This window comes from Myotis brandtii, unplaced genomic scaffold, assembly GCF_000412655.1.
Source record: "Myotis brandtii unplaced genomic scaffold, ASM41265v1 scaffold384, whole genome shotgun sequence".
In the NCBI taxonomy this organism is placed as follows: domain Eukaryota; kingdom Metazoa; phylum Chordata; class Mammalia; order Chiroptera; family Vespertilionidae; genus Myotis; species Myotis brandtii.
Window position 1 is genome coordinate 1,777,831 of NW_005364745.1, and position 22,977 is coordinate 1,800,807.

General features: G+C 40.7%; 1 protein-coding gene across 1 annotated transcript in view; it reads right to left on the bottom strand.

Moving 5' to 3' along the window:
• WDR70 (WD repeat domain 70) overlaps positions 1-22,971 on the bottom strand; it is a 190,613-nt gene extending 167,642 nt beyond the window's left edge. Inside the window, exons 1-4 of the mRNA XM_005872616.2 lie at positions 22,895-22,971; positions 20,041-20,124; positions 14,403-14,523; positions 10,827-11,034 (exon numbers count right to left, since the gene is read on the bottom strand). Of these exons, the coding sequence (XP_005872678.2) occupies positions 10,827-11,034; positions 14,403-14,523; positions 20,041-20,124; positions 22,895-22,913 (432 nt within the window). The 5' untranslated portion in view covers positions 22,914-22,971. The remainder of the gene's footprint in view (positions 1-10,826; positions 11,035-14,402; positions 14,524-20,040; positions 20,125-22,894) is intronic.
• Between the last annotated feature and the right edge of the window lie 6 nt (positions 22,972-22,977).

Here is a 22,977-nt window from a genome sequence, read left to right on the forward strand (position 1 = left end):
GCCCCCAACTGCCCCCTTCTGCTGGCCTCATCACCCCCAACTGCCCTCCCCTCTGCCTCAACCCTGCCACTATGGCTTTGTCTGGGCAGTGGCCATGGAGCCAGCTGGGGTGACCAAAGAAGCCAAGCCTCCCGCCCACTCTGCCGGCTCCATGGCTCCAGCCGGCGCCTTCATCTTTGTCACGTCAATTTGCATATTCCCTCCTTATTGGCTGTGGGCACTGCTATCTTTATCACAAAGTGATGGTTAATTTGCATATTACTCTTTTATTAGATAGGAGGATTGTTACTATATTCCCTATGCTGGGCTTTACATCCCTATGACTATTTTGTACCGTCCAATTAGTGCTTCTTAATACATTCGCCTCTTTCACCCAGTCCCCCAACTCCCTTCCTCTCTGGTAACCACCCTAAAGTTTTATATTTCTTACTAGAGGCCCAGTGCACGACATTCGTGCACTCAGGAGGGAGGGTGTCCCTCAGCCTGGCCTGCGCCCTTTAGCAGTCTGGGATCCCTCAGGGAATGTCCGCCTGACAGGGAGCGGGCCTAAGCCACAGTCGGACATCCTTAGCGTTGCTGCAGAGGCAGGAGAGATTCCCACCACCGCTGCTGCGCTCGCCAGCCTTCAGCCCAGCTTGTGGCTGAGCAGCGCTCCCCCTGTGGGAGTGCACTGACCAGAAGGGAGCAGCTTCTGCATTGAGTGTCTGCCCCCTGGTGGTCAGTACACGTCATAGTGACCAGTCGTTTTGCCGCTCAGTCGATTTGCATATTACCCTTTTATTATATAGGATAAGTATACTAGAGGGCCGGTGCACAACATTCGTAAACTGGGGGAGCGGGGAGTCCTCAGCCCAGCCTGCGCCCTCTCGCAATCCAGGACCCCTCGGGGGATGTCTGCCAAGGGGTCCTTAGCACTGCGGCGAAGGCGTGAGAGGCTACCGCCACCGCCGCTGTGCTCGCCAGCTGTGAGCCCAGCTTCTGGCTGAGTGGCTCCTGTGGGAGCGCACTGACCACCAGGGGGCAGCTCCTGCGTTGAGTGTCTGCCCCCTGGTAGTCAGTGCACATATTAGTGACCGGTCATTCCACTGTTCGGTTGATTTGCATATTAGGGTTTTATTATATAGGATTTTTATTACTTGAAATCTAAACCAAACTATGTGATTAACTGTGTAGAACCTGAGCTTTTTCACTTATAAAAGTGAAAGAGTCAGGCTAGGTAATTCATGACATTCTACGATGGCGTGGTTTACCTTAAGCGTATTCACATCTGGAACTATGAACACTACCCTAGATCCTTCCATGTGGTACATCTTCTTCACTTCCCTCCACATTGCTCATTACCATGATGTTACTTTTTCCATGAAGAAGGTCATTTTTCATTGAAAATACTCACTGGCTCTCCACTGCCTTTAGTAACAATAACTTTTCACACTATTCACATTTTGTTTTAGACACTTTCTATAACATTTGACTTATGATTCCAGGTTAAGTTTATAAAATTAATGTTTTTAAGAAGTTTCTGGTCAAAGAGTACAAACTTTCAGTTATAATATGAATTAAGTTCTGGAGATATAATGTTCATCTTGATGACTATAGTTAATAATACTGTCCCTTCTGTCCCTTGTCACAAGTTTAAAAACCTCACAGCTTGTATAATGTAACCATTTGGGGTCTGCTTTTAACTTGGACTAGTGTAACTCCTTCATGCAATAAACTGAAATTTAAAAAATAAAATAAAAAAATAATACTGCATTATATAGTTGAAATTTTCTAAGATAATAGAACTTGAGTGGTCTCACTACACCCAAAAAAAGAAAAGGTAACTATGTGAGGTGATTAATATGTTAATTAACTTGATTGTGGTGACTATTTGACAAGGTGCACATATATCAGACCATCACGTTGAATAACTTAAACACATACAACTTTTATTTGTAAATTATACTTCAATAAAGCTGGAAAATAAAAAAATTATCATTAAAAAACAAAAAGTTTCATATATAATTAAAAGTAGATAAACTTTTCTTATAACATACTAATCTCTAAAGCACCTAGCAATATTCCTATGATTTGCAGTGACATCTATTTTTCACTCATTACTTATTAAAGTACCTAAGAGCTCACCCTTACCCAAAGCATTAACCATTCCAGGTAGGAATGAAAGAACAGAGGGGTTCAGCTTGCCAGGAAAGGGGGGTGGCTGGCGATAACAGAATTGAGGAGGAGCAACTTGGCTTTTTAGGACCCCTACACTGAAACTCCTCCCTCCCCCTCCTTCATCCCCACCTAAAGAGAATGCTTTCTTTTATACCTTTTACAACTATAAAGGAAGAGGAAGAATTTCACCTGCTCAGACTGGGTCCCTGAGGGTTACCATTTGACCTAGTCCTTAAAAAATCCCCAACTCTATAGTGTTGGTGGCAAAGATTTATACATTCTCACATCTTCCCAACTTGAACTAATTATCCCTTGAAAGCCTGAAGTCCTTAGCCTCTGTCTACAAAGAAAAAGTATTTGCTAGAATATTTCATTTGGGAAACAAAGCGCCTTTTAATAGTTGAGCAAAGATTAATACAAGACTCTCAGCTTGCTATCTCCAGAGTTCTCACAGGAGCTAAAAATGTACTCAGATGCCCTGCAACTCAAAGTGCGGTCAACAGAGCAGCACTAGGGACATCACCCAGGAACCTGTAAGAAGTTCTGAATCTCAAGCCTCTCCCCAGACCTTCTCAATCCAAATCTGCTTTCTCACAATGTCCCTAAAGATCTATCTGCATGCACATTAAAGTGTGAGAACAAAGGCTTTCTGAGGTTGTCAATTCACTGCAACACAAGTGCACAGTCTGACTACAGCGTGGTACTACTGCTGAGCTACATTGTAGAACAGCCGTGGGCAAACTACGGCCTGCCCGTTTGAAATGAATAAAACTAAAAAAAAAAAAGACCGTACCCTTTTATGTAATGATGTTTACTTTGAATTTATATTAGTTCACACAAACACTCCATCCATGCTTTTGTTCCGGCCCTCCGGTCCAGTTTAAGAACCCATTGTGGCCCTCGAGTCAAAAAGTTTGCCCACCCCTGTTGTAGAAACATCTTAAGATACTGTCCATAACCTAAAAAATGATATTCCACTGGAAAACCTTGGAAGTGAATATTACTTAGCAAAATTCTTACTCTATAATCCAATTTTCCAAAACTGACAAGTAACATGGGATATTCCAATTCACACACCCTTAAACAGCTACTCAAAAAAAACCTCTTACTGCGTTAAAGAGACAGGGCAAGAAGAAGAGGACAAGAATTTGGATTCTGTCTCTGACTAGTGGCAAGAATGAAAAATCCCTTCTTCTTGGAGCCTCTATTTCCTTCCATCTACTAGATATAAATAATAATAGTAACAGCATATACATGCCAGGCACTTTTCAAATAGTGAATAAACTTTTAGTATAATGCCCCGCTGGAGTGGCTCAGTTGATAGAACGTCTTCCTGTGCACCAAAAAGCTGCCAGGTTAGTTCCCAGTGTGGGGCATGCAGGAGGCAGCTGATTGATGATTCTCTCTCATCATTGATGTTTCTATCTCTCTCTCCTTCTTCTTTCCTCATAAATTAATAAAAAACATGTTCTTAAAAAAAGAGAAAGAAAGGCTCCGTGAGGGAACATACAGAGTTGTTAAAACAGAAAGGTCCGTGTGGACAGAGAAGAGTGAAGGGAATGAAGTCAGAGAAATCTGAAGAGCCAAGTCATGCAGGGCTTTAGAGGTCAAGGCAAGAAACTTTGATTTCTTAATAACGTGACTGGAAGAAATGGGAGGGTTTACTGACAGAAACATGACAAGGGAAGCAGGGAAGTAACAAGAGCTGGTACATGTTTTTAAAAGACTGGATTACTCTGGTGATCAGAAAAATAAACCTCTTATCTACCTCATAGACTTAAATCTTAAATTATAAAGAGGCTACCCTTAATATTACTGCCATTAAGCCTTATCCTATGCAGGAATCTGTTACTGATCTAAAAAGCTTAAAGACAAAATCAAAAATGAAAAAAAAAGCAAACACCTAGAAATATCTTTATGTTACTATCAAACCATCAAAGAATATAAAGAATTTTTCTGCACTCTTTTTTTTTTCAGTAATTATTCTAGCATTAATCGCAACCTAAACATCACTTGTTTCAACTTGTAGCACATCCTGTTTTAAGATTCTTTTTTTTTTCTTCCACTGTAGACAGGAGACAGTTGAAAAAAAGTGGATTCCTGACAAAGCTAAAATGCCTCTATTGCCCCCTAGTGTCCATCGTAAAGAATGAATACCCTCACACGCCAATTTGAAAATGGTAAGGAATACACACTGGATTTTGGAATAGAGCTTCTAGCATCCTCTGCTGACAGAATCTTGCACATGTAATTAAATTTCTTTGTTTTAAAGAACATTGATTTTCTCTGAAGTTAAAATCACAATGTTTTTAAATTTTTTCTTTCCAATAAGCTATAGTTAAATTAAAATTAGTCATTAATCAAATACTGTTGATGATGATAAAAACAATGATAAAACCTAGCAATTTAGAGTGCTTAGTATGGGTCAATCCCTACGTTTAGTGTTGACATGAATATTCTCATTCTCATATCAACTCCTGGGAACTAAGAATAGAGGGGGTTTTTTTTCCATTTTTTACTCTTAAACCTTCCCCATGCCTGAGGGAAAGAAACTGACTGATACAGGTGGCTGGCAGTGACCAAGGCCAAAGGGATGAGGAGCCTCGGGCCAGAAGTCACAGAAGTGCAGTGGTGGCCCCAACTTGGACTCCTCACCACAGAACGTGCCAGCCAGGGAGTCAGAGAAAGTTCATGGAAAACAGGTGCTCACAACTAAAAAGTCACTGTTACATCTAGTCTTTAGTTACAGTCATAAAAATTCAACTTTCAGTTTTCTGTAGTACTGGGAAACAGGATAGCAAGGATAATGAAAATCCTCAATAATCCCAAAGTCTCCATTTAATTATAAGTTACAACCTTCTCTGCCTTAAAAAAAAAACACCACACACAATTATGTCAAAGTAATAAATATGATTTAACAATGATTTTTCACCTCTTTTCTATGACCCTACCCACTTAAATTTTTATTCACTTATTAAATTCAGAGAAAAAAATAATAAACCTTCAACTATTAAATACTTTGAGTTATTTAATAGTTGGTGTAGTTTGACAAAGTTCAATAATGATTTGCATATGATTTTCATTTGTATTATATTTGAAAGAACAATTTTATTAATAGTATTGTATGTACATAAATTGGAATAAAGTAAGAATGAGTGAAAAGCAAGTTTGTCATCAAAAGAAATCATGATATACATTAACATTTCCAAACCAAGGACTTCAACACTAACACTAGTCCAACTACTAACCAACAACTGAAGTTAAATGCATATAAAAACACACAAAAATAAGGCCCTAGCTGCATAGTTCAGTTGGTTAGAGCATCATCCTGACATCAGGGTTGCAGGTTCAATCCCCAGTCTGAGCACATACAAGAATCAACCAATGAATGCATAAATAATTGAAACAACAAATGGATGTTTCTCTCTGTGTGTCTATTTCTCATCAATAAATAAAAACAAAAAATAATCATAATCAAGCATTATGATTCTGAATGTACCTACAAATTATGTTCTTTTGGAAAACTGATATTTTCCTCCCAATTCTAGTGCTATCAAAAACTCATGTTTAAAAAGTTATGTTACTATTCTGCTCACTGTGATACTGCAGAAAAATTATTCTTCATCACTGCTCAACAAAATCATTGTATATGCTTAATGCTTAATCACCAATTGTATTATTTCATTTCATTTTTTCCAGTTTCTTTGCATTATAGTGTCTCTGTTACTGGTTTTTAAGAGCTTGTTTATGACTAAAGATGTTAACCATTTCTCATGCATTGCAAATGAAATACCATGTTTTTTGTTACTATTTTACTCTAGTATTTTACTTTTTGGTTGTATCAAACTTGTATATTAAATATAATCATGATCTGTTTTTAAAAAATGTTATGTTACTGGGAGGGGGCATAAAGAATTATTTTTATGTGATGGAAATGTCTTATATCTTGTGCATATAATTGTCAAAAACTCATCAAACTGAACCCTTAAAATACTGTACACATTGCATTTAAATTGCATCTCAATAAAAACCATCACATTTTTCAAAAATTTTTGTGAGACTGCTAAAGAAGAGAAAACTACAACTACTTTTGTTCTCATTTGGCAGGTAGGTTCATAAGCAGTTATACTTTATACAATTAAATTAACTAATTAATGTAACTGGACTGTGGGGCAGCTCTCATAATTATTAAAACACTATCTAATGAAAGTATAAGCTTAGGGTAAGGCACATAGAATGGTCCTTACAGAAATAGGTGTCTAGTTACCTTTCTATGCTCACATTTCCTCGGTTCACACTTCCATCCTACTTCCATTTTCCATTTAAAAACTGGGGATTCATATGTCACAAAGAGAAAACACTCTCAAAGGTCATAAAATAAACTTTTCAATTATAAAAACCAAATATGCTCCATTCCACTTGACAAATATTTACTCTGTATGTACTATATAAAAAACACTGCACTAGAGGTTGTAAGTTTTTCAAAGTTACTATATCATTTATATACAAGTCCCTGTATTTCTTACTTTTTTTTTTTTTTTTTTTTTTTAGAGAGGGGAAGAGATAGGGAGAGATAGAAACATCAATGATGAGAGAGAATCATTGATTGGCTGCCTATTGCACGCCCCCTACTGGGGATGGAGCCCGAAACCAGGGCATATGCCCCCGACTGGAATAGAACCCAGGACCCTTCAGTCCACAGGCCGACACTCTATCCACTGAGCCAAACCCGGTAGGGCCAAGTCCCTATATTTGAGGTCATCACATATGACTGCAAAGGGGAGGCGGAGGAGTTAAGACAAGCACACAAGTAATGATTTAACAAGGACAATGGTTTAAGTTTGCTATGGAAGGCAGAAACAGGCCTGAGAAGTAACACATGCAGCTGGCAACTGGAGAGGCTGCCTGGAGGAAATCACATTTGAAAAGGCCCCTAAAGGCTGAACAGAATTTTAACAAGCAGAGCCTGGAGGAATGAGAAGGAAACATTAAATTTTTTATCAGTATCTACTCAAAACTAGCAGACTCCTTTCTCAGACAAAATTAATGGGCAAATAGGAATTGGTGAGGTCGGATACATTTACAAATCAGACCTTCTATTTATTAATTAGCCTATATCAGTGGTCGGCAAACTGCGGCTCGCGAGCCACATGCAGCTCTTTGGCCCCTTTAGTGTGGCTCTTCCACAAAATACCACGTGTGGGCGCGCACGTACAGTGCGATTGAAACTTAGCGGCCCATGCGCAGACGTCGGTATTTTGTGGAAGAGCCACACTCAAGGGGCCAAAGAGCCGCATGTGGCTTGCGAGCCGCAGTTTGCCAACCACTGGATATTGATGAAACATTAGGCATATCCTTGAAAAACATTCTGAATTCCTGATAGAGGCGGTGCTAAATGGGGACAAATCATATGTAAGTTGTGGAAAACACTAAAAGAGACCAGCGAGCAGGTAAAACACCCTTAAAAATTATATCAGCCCTAACCTGTTTGGCTCAGTGTATAGAGCGTCGGCCTGCGGACTCAAGGGTCCCAGGTTCGATTCCGGTCAAGGGCATGTACCTTAGTTGTGGGCACATCCCCAGTAGGGAGTGTGCAGGAGGCAGCTGATCGATGTTTCTCTCTCATCGAAGTTTCTAACTCTCTATCCCTCTCCCTTCCTCTCTGTAAAAAATCAATAAAATATATTTTAAAAATAAAAATAAAATAAAAATATCATCACTCAACTGAGGAAACACTGCTTATTTATTTCCAGTACAGCTTGCTGCACTACACTGGCTCATTCTCATGAGGTGAAACCATTTAAAATGCATTTTCTCTGCTAGCTGTCCGACTAGAAATCCTTTTGTAACGTTAAGTCATTTTCTTGGGAAGAGGTGCTACCACAGGTTGACTGGGGAATGGCTTACCTGCGGAGCCTTTGCTACAACACAGACTGCAGGTGTTGAGGCAGTGTCCAGCCCAGACCTACTGAGTCTCCAGATTACACAGCCTAAGCAGGCTTATTTCTTCATTACCAAAGGTGATTCTTACAATAAGATTAAGAACCACTGGGTCAAAAAAAAAATTATCTTAAAAAATATTTTTCCATTAATTTCAATAATACTTGCTGAAATATTTAGCCACTCAAGTATGTGAACTTGGCCGCTTTCCTGCTCAGTAGACTGTCTCAGTGCTTTGCAAGTTTCTGAGCAAGAAAATAATCAAATTATACTCTGGAATCCCCAGATGGAGTCCTGGCTGCTGTGGTGATTTATTTTCACTCATTTAGGGAATGAGTGCTATTATTTGCAATGTGACACGTGTTACAAATAGTTTAATCGTGAAGCAGTGAGGAAAAGGGGATTGGAATGAAAGATCCTATAGACAAAGAGACAAGCTAAGTGGTAGAAAATAAAAGTTTGACCTTAGATGCTGAATTTAGAATACTGTTAGAAAAAAAAAAAAAAGAATACTGTTAGAGCTTAAATGTGGACCTGCTTCATGAGGGGTTAGAAAGCTGGACCTGAAGTTCAAATGAGATGGGGCAATCCTTCAGCTGCTCTGAGTGAATAGGAGTCATGAGGACCAGAAGCCGTAAGAAACTCACCTCGGGACATATGTGAAATGGTAAGGTAAACAAGGACACGTCCTCCAGGGAAGCTCATGGTTGGAGAAGCATGAGGCACGGGAAGTAGTAAAAGAGACTAGCAGAAAGGCAAGCATTATCAGAGAAGGGGTTTGCCTGCTTTACTCACTGCTGTGTCCCCAACACCTGGAAAGTACCCAACTCATAAGAGGTGCTCAATAAATATCAGCTGAATAAACAAAGAGACAGGTCGCAGACCAACAGTATAAAGAAATGCCAAAGGAAGAGTTTCGAGGAAGGAGAAGTCACCATTGTCCAAGACTGCAGAGGAGCAGAATGAGAATCGGGAGGGCCTTTGGATTTGGGGATCTGGAGTTTGTCACTGGAAATCTCTGTGAGAAGAGTTCGGGTGAAGTGGTAAGGGCAGAAAATAACAACAAAGAAGAGCTTCACAGATAAGGAAAAGCTAAAGGAGTTCATCACCACCAAACCAGTATTATATGAAATGCTGAAAGGTATCCTTTAAGAAGAGGAAGAAGAAGAAAAAGGTAAAGATACAAATTATGAACAACAAATATGCATCTATCAACAAGTGAATCTAAGAATCAAGTGAATAAATAATCTGATGTACAGAATGAACTGGTGATTGTAATAGAATCAGGGACATAGAAAGGGAATGGACTGACTATTCTTGGGGGGGAAAGGGGTGTGGAAGATGAAGGAAGAGACTGGACAAAAATCGTGCACCTATGGATGAGGACAGTGGGTGGGGAGTGAGGGCGGAGGGTGGGGCGGGAACTGGGAGGAGGGGAGTTATGGGGGGGAAAAAGAGGAACAAATGTAATAATCTGAACAATAAAGATTTAATTTTTTAAAAAAAGAACAACAACAAAAAAAAATAAAAGCCTAATTTTACTTGGAAAATAAATAAATAAATAAAAGACATCATAAAAAAGACAATATTTCTTTCCATTAAGAATCAATGCAAATAATCTTATAAAAACAACCCAGCAAGCTGTTATTCTCTTGACAGACATTCATTAGAGCCATGAAAAGCTAAAGCTTACAAATGGGTTTCTGAGCCCCATACCAAGGCATGTTTTTACTTCTCTGCATAGCTGCACTTTAGGTTTACTCACACATCAGTTCCACGTCAAAGGTCTGGTCTTTTTATTTATCAACTTTCTATTCTAGACAACTTGAATTTTCCCATCGTGGAAGAGCCACACTCAAGGGGCCAATCTATTCTTGTACACTGTGCCTTTGTTCCTGCCATTCACTCTACATAGACAGAATGTGACCTATCCCCACCATGTCTACCAAAATGTCACCCTCTACAAGGCTCATTCAAATTCCAGCTCCTCCAGGAAGTACTTCTATGTACTGCTCTCTGAATTTTATCTCATCAGCCTCATCTTTCCACTTGCCCCTAGTAAGCAAACTCAGCCATACACTAATCACATGACATTTCACCACCATATCATGCACTTGCATAGATTTTGGCCTTCACTTCAGCAAATTTTTCCTGCTCCCAACACCTGTCTTCCATTCTCTGTTCCGAATGGTTTCCTTTATGTTTTTTCCTTTTACTATTTTTGAGGCTATACAATTTACTTCTATTCTTTGAACAGTTCTTCTTAAAAATGCAATTTACATGCTTAACTTAAACTAATTTTGCTTGAAGTTAACTAATATCTCTAGTCTCCTCCAAATAATACAAAGACTTCAAAATGAACTGATTCTACTATCTTATCTTCCACATTATTTTCCAGAATAATTTTAGATCCATTTTGCTTTTAAATCCTCAAATTTATTCATCATTACCATTATTTACACTCAAGGCTTACATAAATTTAATAAAATGTTTATTAATCAATTTCTTTTTTTAACACATTGCTTCCGGCCCTCCATTTATTATTTTTGAATTCTATTTCTTTATTCCTGAAGTACATCCTTTACAGTTCTTTCAACAGGGGCTTTCAGTAACTCAGATTTTTTCCTTTTAATTTGCTCTCACTTATGAATAACAGATAACAGTCTAGCAGGGAATTGATGTCTACATTACTCTAAAGACACTACTCCACTGAATTCTTAAATACTTACTTCCTCCTCTTCTGAATCACCACCATCATCATCATCATCATCATCATCACCATCTTCCTCTTCCTCGTGAAGAGGTGGAGGTAAACGACCAATAGCTTGCTCCATACGATCAACAGGTTCTTCTGCCATGGTAGGGGGTAAAGGAGGGCCAATCAACTCATCATCAGAGGAATCAGAACTCTCTTCACTTCCACTACTGCTTGTATCACTGAAAATACAAACACAGAACTCTTTGCCTCTGCGGCAACAAAGCACACTCTAGAGATGGTACTGATTTCTCAGGAAACCCCAACTCTGCTTTAACAGCTGAGTGTTAAAATTGTTTTCACCTTAAGAACATACTAAAAAACTTATTTTACCTACTTATCTTACCTACACATAAATTAAAGTCAGAAATAAAGGCCATAGCAATTATACATTCGCGGCCCAGTACACCATGGCTCCTCATAAAGGGCCAGCAGAACAATCGGGATGTGAAAGAAAAACTGCAAGGCACTACATCCACAGGAAAAAACCACTCTCTACTATATTTGAATCCAATCACTATTTGCACCAAAGGTGAATAAGGCCAGTCATGTAAGAAAGTTAATATTATTCCCAGAATGTTTCAATATATTTTCTGAAATACAAATTATTTCTCAGTTCTCATCCAAGTTTGCTGAGTTGCTAAAATGCTAAATGTAGCATTCGGGATTCTAAAAATATCTTATTCAGGGAAGTATCATATTGATTCTCTATTGTTTTTCTACCCAGCACACCAGAGAACTAACACACACTCTCAGTAAGGTCTTTATCAAACACCTGTAAGCATTCTGGAAGCTACCACCATCCACCATCCCTCCACCTCCTACCCCATCCCAAAGGGTTGAGAATTGCATTCATAACTGTATCAATTAAACTATCAAATATTTTATAGGACTCAAAAGTGTCACTGCCTTCTAATAAAGTATTTCCAGTAAGTAAGCTCCATGAAAACAAAAATTTCTCTCCTTTGTGTTCATTGCTATGTCTCTAGCACCCAAATGATGCCTGGCGTAAATCGGATTTTTCTTTTAATTTTTATCCAGGTTCAATACTGAAAGGAATACATTCTCACATGCATGCTCTCCTTATACAAAGGTAGGAGCTAGCAAACCTCTATAGAGAGTTTCCCTTTGTTCTTGCAACAGCTCCAGCCCCACAGGCTCCCTAAGTAAGTAGGGTAAGCCTGGTTCAGCCCGAGGGTCTTTGCCTGGCAGCGCCCTCTGTTGGAACTGACTGCATACCGCCTCTTCCTCTTCATCGAGGTCTCCTCAAATTCAAATATCGCCTTCTCAAAGAGGTCCTCTAAACTTTCAAACACACCCTATCAGTCACTATGACCTCAATTACCTTACTTTGATTATCTTTATTACCTACATGCTAAGTTATCTCATTTGAGTGTTTATTTATTGTTTAAATCTGTTATCCATCCCTTACAATATCCCCACAATCATATGAGCACAGAGTTCCATCTGACTTGCTAGCTGCTGTATCCCCAGTGCCTGAAGCAGTGCCTAAGCCACAAGATATTCAACAAATAAGTAATGGTTGGGGGAATGAATAAATTTGTATTAAAGCATTCACACTCCCAACTTTTCTCCCTGTGATTAAATCAGTTTTCCAGCTGTACTGGTTCAGAAGTCAGACTTTCTCAAAGCAAAATTATTCAAGCCACAGAGAACTCTAAACTGAAATGCTAATCCTTAGCATCCATGCTTTAACTGAGTTAACTAGTTCAGAAGAAAGCATTGAACTAAGAACTGCATGGAGCCATGCTGATTTCATGGCTGATTATACAGGCCTAATACCCTCATGAAACTGGATGGAATGCATCAGCTTCTCTATGGAGCTTCTAACTCCATTTCTGCCTTTTTGCTTCTGATGTACACAAGCCAAAAAAATAAACAATCCTTAACATATTTTCAATATTCTGAAAAACAAAGTCCATGAAACTATGTCCAGAAATATCCCTGACAGAAAACAGAACACATTCCATGTTTAAAAATGCCTTTGACTCAATATGGTACCAAATATGAACCAGAGTCTGGCAGGTGTGGCTCAGTTGAGCATTGACCTATGAACCAGGAGATTACGGTTCAATTGCAGGTCAGGTCACATGCCTGGGTTGTGGGCTCCATCCTGAGTGTGGGGCATGCAGGAGGCAGCCAATCAATGATTCTCTCTCATCATTAATGTTTTTCTCTCTCTCCCTCCCCCTTCCTCTCTGAAATCAATGAAATATATTTTTAAACATATACATATGAACCATAGCCTGAGAAACAATATGTATTAGATGAAAAGACAGTTAAGAATCAAATCCTAATTTTTTTCTCAGCTGACTTTTCAAAAGACAGCTTAGCTAAGCAATAAATAAGATATATAGCTGTACAATTGCAACATAGGAAGCAAATTCATCATTGATGCTTCTCTCTCTCTCTTCCTCTCCCTTCCTCTCTGAAATCAATGAAAACAATAAAAAAAAAAACACGAGAGCTTGTTAACAGCAGGTAGGGAGCAATAATTAGGTGGAGCAAGATGATGTTTAGGGCCGTGAAACCATTCTGATTGATAATATAATAGTAGAGATACATGTCATTATATATTTGTCCAAACCATAGAATGTACACCACCAAAGGCGAACCCTCATGGAAACTATGAATTCTGAGTGATAGTGATGTGTTAGTGTAGGTTCGTCAACTGTAACAAATGTACCACTTGGGTGGGGGATGTTCATAATGGGAAAGGCTATAAATGTATGGGGGCAGGAGGCATATGGAAAAATCGCCATACCTTCTGCTCAATTTTGCTATGAATCTAAAACTGCACTTAAAAATAAAGTCTATTAAATAAAAAATTTTAAACATTCAAAATAAAGAGGCTGGCAAAATTGATTATCCATGTGAAGGAAAAAATAAGAACTGGATGACAACTTCAGATTATCCACAATTTTATGTTAATTAAATACTTAAATATGAAAAATAAAACTTTAAAACTTTAGAAGAAAATACCAGAAATAATGACTACAGAGTTAAGAACTCATTTCTTAAACAAATCATAAAAGCACAGCCCTGGCCTGTGTAGCTCAGTTGGTTGGAGCATTGTCCTTACACCAAAAGTTTGTGGGTTCGATTCCCGGTCTGGGCACATACCAGAGGTAACCGATCAATGTTTCTCTCTTACACTCTCTCTCTCTCTCTCTCTCTCTCTCTCTCTCTCAATCTCTTCCTCCTATCCTCCCTTCCTCTCTCTCTAAAAATCAGTGGAAAAAGTGTCCTCTGGTGAGGATTACAAAAAAAAAAAGGCACAGATTTTAATACTGCATCTGGAAAACTTCAGAAAACTTCAACTGATTCAGTGTGACACAGGACCCTCTCATGATCCTAGGGATATACTATACTATTGCCTAAAGTGGGTGCTCGCTTCAGCAGCACATATACTATTGCCTAAAGTGGAAGAAGTTATGCAAGCTTTTAGTATCAGGAACCTTGCCTAACTTGTGTTATGAACACTTAGAAAATGATCGTTTAATAGAATCCTTTTGAGAAAGTCAAGCACCTGGAAGATGATTTAGAGCAATCTCTGACCACATTTGAGCCTGAAGACGTAGGTTCAATATCTTCATTTTGCCTTCTTAATTCTTTCTCTCTGTTCATTTCTTCCTCTTTTTCTCTTGCCTCTGAAAAGATAAAAATAAATTTCCAACAGTTAAAACTTCAAAATTTGTCAGTTATTAAGGTTGAAAATTAAGTCATGAAAATGTAACAGTGTTATCACTAAAAGCAAAAAATTATCACCATAAATACCCAACACTGGGAAAATAAGTGAATTACTGTATATCAACATAATCCTATATAATAAAAGAGTAATATGCAAATAGACTGAATGGTGGAATGACTGGTCGCTGTGGTGTGCACTGACCACCAGGGAGCAGACGCTCAATTCAGGAGCTGCCCCCTGGTGTCAGTGCACTCCCACAGGGGGAGCGCCGCTCAGCCAGAAGTCAGGCTGACAGCTCACAGCTGGGAATGCAGTGGTGGTGGTGGAAGCCTCTCCCGCCTCTGTGGCAGCGACATCCCCTGAGGGCTCCTGAACTGTGAAAGGCCGCAGGCTGGGCTGAGAGACACCCCCCTACCCCCAGTGCATGAATGTCGTGCACCACGCCTCCAGTATAAAATATAGCCAATACAAGTAATGATAAAAAATGTACAAATCTTGGAAAATATTAACAAATATGCTCAATAAAATTAGCATGTGATTAGACTATGAACCTGGATTAAACTCTGTAGAAAGATATGGAAGTAGATAAGTAAAAAAGTGTTCAATGGTAAGATTTGATGTAATTTCACTTTTTTACTTTTTTTGTCAATTATAGTTTACATTCAATATTATTTTATTTTAGTTTCAGGTGTACAGCATAGTGGTTAAACAACCATGTACTTTACAAAGTGTTCCCCCAATATTTCAAGTACCTAACCTGGCACCATACATAGTTATGACGATATTATTTACCATATTTCCTATGCTGTTCTTCACATCCCCATGTAATTTCACTTTTTATTTTTATTGCTTTAAACCATAAATTCAGCACTTTGTTCATTTCTGAATTTCCCACACTGGAGTTTTGGTCAGAGACTTCCTACCAAAATCATGAGAAAATGTCAATTATATTAGGTTTGTAGAGTTGTTTACTTTGGAAAGACAAAAGTTTATCCAAGGAAGTTTAATCTCTTTCCTCTGATCATCAAACTCTACAATGGGGAATACACAGGAAGTAAATGAGTTATATGAAGAGTCCGGTACTCACCTGCTACCATCTTCAATAGCCTGAGATAATCTATAACATTTTTTCCTTAATAATGCAAAACAATACACCCAAACTTAAGAAGTATCAAAGGGCACGTATTAGAATGTTGTACTCTTCAGAGTCTTCCCTTGCTTGGATATGAAGGATGAGAAACAAGGAGATAACCAGCAAATGTCCACAACTAACTAGTATTTTATTTCAAATTTGAGGCCCAGTGCAAAACATTTGTGCACTGTGGCGGGGGGGGGGGGGGGGGGGGGGGTCCCTCAGCCGGCCTGCACCCTCTCACAATCCAGGACCCCTCACTCCTTACCGCCCACCATCTCGCTACTCCTTACCACTCTGATTACTGCTCCTTTGCGCTGCCATGCAGGTGGGAAAGGCTCCTGCCACCACCACTGCACTCGCCAGCCATGAGCCCGGCTTTCTGGATGTGGGAGCGCACTGACCACCAGGGGGCAGCTCCTGCATTGAGAATCTGCCCCCTGGTGGTCAATGTGTGTCATAGTGACCAGTCGTTCTTGTCGTTCCACCGTAATGGTCGCTTAGGCTTTTATTATATAGACTAGAGGCCCGTTACACAAAGAGATTCGTGCAATAGGCTGGCACCAGTTTTCCTCTGGCACCCGGGACCCAGGCCTTCGCTCCTCCAGACGCCTTCAGTCTTCACTCCGCCACTTCGCCCCTATGTATGCAAATTAGCTGCCATCTTTGTTGGGCTAATTTGCATACTCTCCTGATTGGCTGGTGAACGAAGCGGAGGGACCATCAATTTACATGTTTGTCTATTATTAGGTAAGAAGATGTGGAACATAAAACTCTCCAGGAAGAAGTAAAGCAAATGCTATAACTCTAGCTCATGTCTGTTTTTGTTTTTGGGTTTGTGTGTGTGTGTGTGTGTGTGTTCTCCGGTAGACTGATAGGAGTCAACAATTCTACACTCTGATAGCTGGAGGAAAGTTGAAAAAAATTTAAAAATAGGATAATGTCCAAAATTAAGAGTGGGCCTGCTTGGCTCCTGTCACCCAGCTTCTCCAGTAATCTTTCCATACCCTCCAGGGCGAGGTTGGGGGACACTGGGATACCACATTTGGACACCTGGACTCTAGGCTCAGGTCTTCAGGACAGTTGTGATCCTAATCAGGAAACAACACCAAAGCACATTTTCCCCTTCTGACTTGCTAAGAAAGCCAGAGTTTTCTCTAGGTAGGAGGGTGAATCTCAATTCCAAGTCAACCAGACTGCTCTTTCAGTGGTGGTGTTTGGAGCTGGTATGCCACACTATTACTAGCCAATAAGATGTGAAGGTAAGCCAGCTGATGGTACATTTGAGAAAGGTTTTCCTCTTCCTAAAAAGTGATACACAAAACAGTTTCCTTTCATCCCACAGAAGTGGTCATCTGCATGCAACAAAATTCTGACAATTTTGGACCATGAGGACAGTCAGCTTAGGACGAGCCAATACCCTAAAAGTGGCAAAGCAGAAAAGGAAGAAAAACTTCGTCCTTCATGTCAGAACTCAGAGGAGGAAGAGCCCCACTCCAGAGTTCCTGTCGTGTGTGATACTAAATGTTTCCTATTTGAGCCATTTTTAATTAGGTCTTCTATGACTTCTTTGCAAGTAACCCAAAGCATCTTAGTGTCAGCCTCAACTTAAAAATTCACAGCTAGTACATGGAGCTTACTGTGTACCAGATATTGTTTTAAGCACTTCCTGTAATTTTTAATCTTCGTAACAACCTCTGAAGTTGATACTATTATTTTTTTTAGCTTTATTGGGGTATAATTGACAAAATTGTAAGACATTTAAAGTATACAACGTGATGATGTAATACACATATAATCTGGGAAAGGATTGTCCAAACGGAGTCAATGAGCATATCCATTACCCACATTTACCTTTTTTTTGCCAAACCAAGTTTTTTTTATTTTATCCTTTATATCTCTATTGTTGAAAGTATTACATATGTCTTCCTTTTTCCCCCATTGACCCCCTCCAGCCCACCCTCACCTCCCACCCCAGGCTTTCACCACCCTATTGTCTGTGACCATGAGTTATGCATATATGCATACAGTTCTTTGGTTGATCACCCACCCACCCACCCCATATGAGTGAGATCATGGGATACTTGTCTTTCTCTGACTGGCTTATTTCACTTAGCATGATACTCTCCAGGTCCCTCCATGCTGTCTCAAAGGGTAAGAGATCCTTCTTGTTTACTGCTGCATAGTATTCCATGGTATAACTCTAAGGCACAGAGAAGTAACAGAGCTACGAGGTCCCAAAGCAGTGAACTGAGGCTCCACAACTGATATGACCATACTTTCTAAAGACTAAAATTGTAGCCCACCTTACTATTTTTTTTGACATTGTTTCTGTAAATCAAGGGTAGGGAACATCCAGCCCATGAGCCATAAAAGGTCCTCGAAATCATTTGGTCTGGCCCTGTCAAGGCATTAGGGGTGAGTTAATTAAATGTTTGACCAAATATAGCAGGCTAATTTTTAAGCTGTTAATTTTGTATGGCCCATGAATGATGTTATAAATATCCAACTGGCACTTGACAGAAAAAAGGTTCCCCACCCCTGCTATAAATGATGGTCTGTTAACTAATATGTGACTGCAGATAAACAGCCTATTCGCTTAAGAATTCTAGGAACTAACTTCAAAAGAAGCAAACTCCAACCTTCAGACCTCCAAACATTACAGCTCTGAGAGATTTGCTGGCCTTCAACCAGTTATCTGAACAGAATGTGTTGACTTGCATGTAGCCCCCTCAACAGAAAATTCTCAATCCCCTTCTTTTGATTCCTTGTTGTTTTTCTTCTTCCTCCTCCCTTAGAAAAAACCCTGCCTGTGTCAACAAGAGTGCGCCATCTTCTCAAGCTGAGCACTTGAATAAACCACTTTCTCCATCCACCAGCCTGTCTCTTGACTTGGATTTTGTGCAGTGGGCAGCCAAACGTGGCTTCAATATCAAAATTATCTAAAGAGCACCACTTATCTAACAGTGAGCCCACCTCTCTCCAAAGGGCTATTAAGGACAGTCTTTACTGCTTGCTTGTTAGCACACTATCTGGAAATAACACTGGCCATAAATTATTACAGTAGTTAAATCTGTGTGATAGGTACATGGGATTCTATTACTATACTTTTTTATGTGTTTGAAATTTCACACAATAGTATATGTAGAAAGCTATCTTTTCATAATAAAAACAAACTGTTATTCTTCCAGAGACCAAAAATATTTCATGTGAAGCTCACTTCCCAAATATTAAATACTAGAGGCCCGTGCACTGCTAGGGACCCTAGCGGCTGGCTGCCTGCCCGGCTACAGGCCAGAGCCTCCCTCCCTTCCCCCGGCCGGCCCCGCCCCCTGGTCGAACTCCCAGACGACCTGACCTCCCCATCAAGGGAACAATTTGCATACTATACTTTTATTATATAGGATTACTGCTATATTTTAAACCAACAATGACAAGAACAGCATTCAACTAATTTTTTCCAGGAGTCCTGTCTGATTTCTAGCCCCTTCCACTCTATCTAGTGTGAGAACGATCTGCAGCAGTTCCAAAGAAAGCAGTGTGGAGTCAGTCTCCTTCAAAGACCCTGAGGTGGTCGTACTTAGAGTTGGCAACCACCTGCTATCAAAACAGAGAGTCTGGAAATTAAGGCCTTCATTAAATGTCTGATACAGCTCATTAATGCAGGGATTCAACAGCAGCAGCCACAGTCACTGTATGTCTCAATTTTCTATACTGTCTGGGTCAACAGTCAGTGGTGTACACAGCTCTGAGAGCCACCTCTCGCCCAGCCTTCCAAATACTGGTTCCGCTGTAAGCAGGAAAGAAAAAATGAAATGAGGATTAAATAGAGGTGGAAGGAGAGGTAATAAAGAAACTGCTATTCTGAATCTCATATATTAATTTAGCATCCTTGTGTTCATAGCACACACTTCTAAAAGACTTTAGCACTCAGACCTTCTTACCCTATTTAGATACAACTTTTACCATGTGTTTTTTTAAATCTCTGCTTCCACATTGAACAGAGTGCGGAATCTCAGAAGGAAGACGGGGGAGGGTGGGTGAGTGGGAGGTAATCAACCAAAGCCCTTGTACGCATATATGCATAACCACGGACACAGACATTAGGGTGGTAAAGCTGTGGGGCGGGCGGGGGTCAATGGAGGGAAAAAGGGGACACATGTAATACTTTCAAAAATAAAGATTAAATAGATAAATAAATCTCTGCTTCCAAAGGAACCAATACATATGGGCTTTTAACAATTTTGAACTTTTTTTTCAGTCTTATAATAACTGTCAATATCCTTGTGTAAGGTGTACACAGTATTTAAAACAAATAAAACAGCAGATAATTGAACTTCTTACCCAGTGTTTTCCGACTTCTTTCCACAGCTGTTCTTCGAGTCTGTTCAAACATTGCTTCCAAATCAAATGTACGAGCTTTTTTCCCTAAAATAGGAATAAGTAGCAGACTGTGATTTTGCACTAAGCTGGCCAAACTTTAGGTACTCAAAAATTACTGATTGATCAATAACCACTTGGTCTGTCTAATTTATAGCATGGCTATGAGACAACCATAAAATATCAAGGAAGAGTTACTTCCCAGGGAATTTTTACTGACAATCTCATCGCTAAGTGCCATTAACCAGCCCACTCTCCCATCCTCCTCTTAATTCATCTAGACCAATGGTTCTCAACCTTGGCTGCACATTAGAATCACCTGGGAATCTTTTTAAAATCCTGATTTCTGGGCCTCATCCTCTGGAAATTCTGTTTCTTTGTTGCTAATGTTGTGGCCCCACCCCATAACAAAGACGCTGATGTAAACGGAAACCAGCTTTCTGCAGAGCACTGGGGTAATATGTATCAGTAAGTGTTAAAAGATGCACTCCCAAGGTTTTGGCTGCATTTTTATATTTACATTTCTATTAAAGTAGTCCCTCTAAAAAGCTACCCGATGGAAATACACACAATATTCCCTTTACAAAAGGAGACAGTTATTTGCAACAATGTTCATTTTAGCATTCTCAACAAAAGTTAGAATTAGAAACTATGTAGGAGAAAGTTTAAAATATTACAAAGTATGACATTTCTATTAAATAGACTACTATTCATCCATTAAAAATCATGTTTTAGTTCATGTTGACTAATGTCACCCCAATAAATTTTATTTTATTTTTATTGACTTCAAAGAAAGGAGAGAAAGACATCAATGATGAGAGAGAAACATCGATCAGCTGCCTCCTGCACACTCCCCACTGGGGATGTGCCCACAACCAAGGTACATGCCCTTGACCGGAATCGAACCTGGGACCCTTCAGTCCACAGGCCGACGCTCTATCCGCTGGGCACACCAGCTAGGGCGCCCCAATAAAATTTAGTTAAAGTAAATAAATACGTTTTTTTAAAAATCATGTTTTGGAGGAACATTTTACAATATGGGGAAATCCTCACACTATCAAGAATTAAATTATATACATTTACCAAAATATAGGAAAGAATGGACAGAAAGTCTGGACACATTAGCCTGACATTTGTTCTCTCCAAGACCCAACAGAAATGGGGTGAGAAAACAACGTATGCTTTTTTTAAAAATACATTTTATTGATTTTTTACAGAGAGGAAGGGAGAGGAATAGAGAGTTAGAAACATCGATGAGAGAGAAACATCGATCAGCTGCCTCCTGCACACCCCCCACTGGGGATGTGCCCGCAACCAAGGCACATGCCCTTGACCGGAATCAAACCCGGGACCCTTCAGTTCGCAGGCCGATGCTCTATACACTGAGCAAACCAGTCAGGACACATATGCTTTTTTTTATTCGCAGGGCTATCCTCAACAGGAGCCCACACCCCGGCCAGGCCTTCTCCTCCGACAGCATGCCCAGCCCAGGCTCCGCAGAGAGATGAGGGCTGACCTGGGGATGAAGGCTGGGCTGGGAAGGAACGCGGGCCCTGGTCGGGCTGCTCAGTGGGTGGGGCGCTGCCCCCCCATATGCCAAGGCCTCGGGTTCATGCCCGGCCAGGGCACGTACAGGGTTCAACCAATGAATGCCCACGTGAGTGGGACAATAAGTCGACGTGTGTGTCTCTCTCTCTCTTTTCCTCTCTCTAAAATAGCATGCGTATAAGCATAACCAATGGACACAAGACACTGGGGGGTAGGGGAGACCAGGGGAAGGTCAAGGGGAGAAAAAAAAAAGGTGACATATGTAATACTCTTTGAAATACTTCAAGCCAGCGGTTCTCAACCTGTGGGTCGCGACCGAACGACCCCTTTCACAGGGGTCGCCTAAGACCATCCTGCATATCAGATATTTACATGACGACTCATAACAGTAGCAACATTACAGTTAAGAAGTAGCAACGAAAGTAATTTTATGGTTGGGTCACCACATGAGGAACTGTATTTAAAGGGCCAGAAGGTTGAGAACCACTGCAGTTTAAGCAATAAAACAAAATTTAAAAAAAAAGACTAAAAAAAAAAAAAAAAAAAAAAAAAGAAGTTAAAACGGTCCAGCCGGTGTGCGGCCAGGGCACATGCCCGGATGCGGGCTCCATCCCCAGCAGGAGGCGAGCAAGAGGCAGCCGATGGATGATGCTCATCCTTGATGTTTCCCTCTCTCCCTCTCCCTTCGTCTCTAGAATCAATAAAATCGTATTTAAAAAAAAAAAAAGAAGTGAAAACCATCACCACCACTTAGCCCACAAACGGTCCAGCCGGTGTGCGGCCAGGGCACATGCCCGGATGCGGGCTCCATCCCCAGCAGGAGGCGAGCAAGAGGCAGCCGATGGATGATGCTCATCCTTGATGTTTCCCTCTCTCCCTCTCCCTTCGTCTCTAGAATCAATAAAATCGTATTTAAAAAAAAAAAAAGAAGTGAAAACCATCACCACCACTTAGCCCACCCGTTGCCGAAAGAGCCGTCACCTTACAGACCGCAGCCGGCGGTGAGCTGTCAGCCTAAGGACGCGCCTAAAAGCTCCCTCCTCCAACCCGGCCCTCCGCGCGGGCTCACCGCACCCTCTCTCTCCGGCTTCCCCGGGTGTCACCTGAGCGGCCCGACAGACCCGCGGGAGTTAGAAAGGGGGAGGGGGCGCGAGTGTGGAGACCCTGCAGATACACACTAGGATCTGACGCTCGGACGGGGCGGAGGTGCCCGCTCGGCCTCCCTCGCCTGCGGACCCGAGAACCCTGCAGGGGATGGGCGCTCACTCACCGAACCCCGTGAAGCCCATGGTGACCGCCAGCTGCGGGTCCGGTCCCGACGTCTCAGCGCCTGTCACGGGGGCGAGAGGAGGA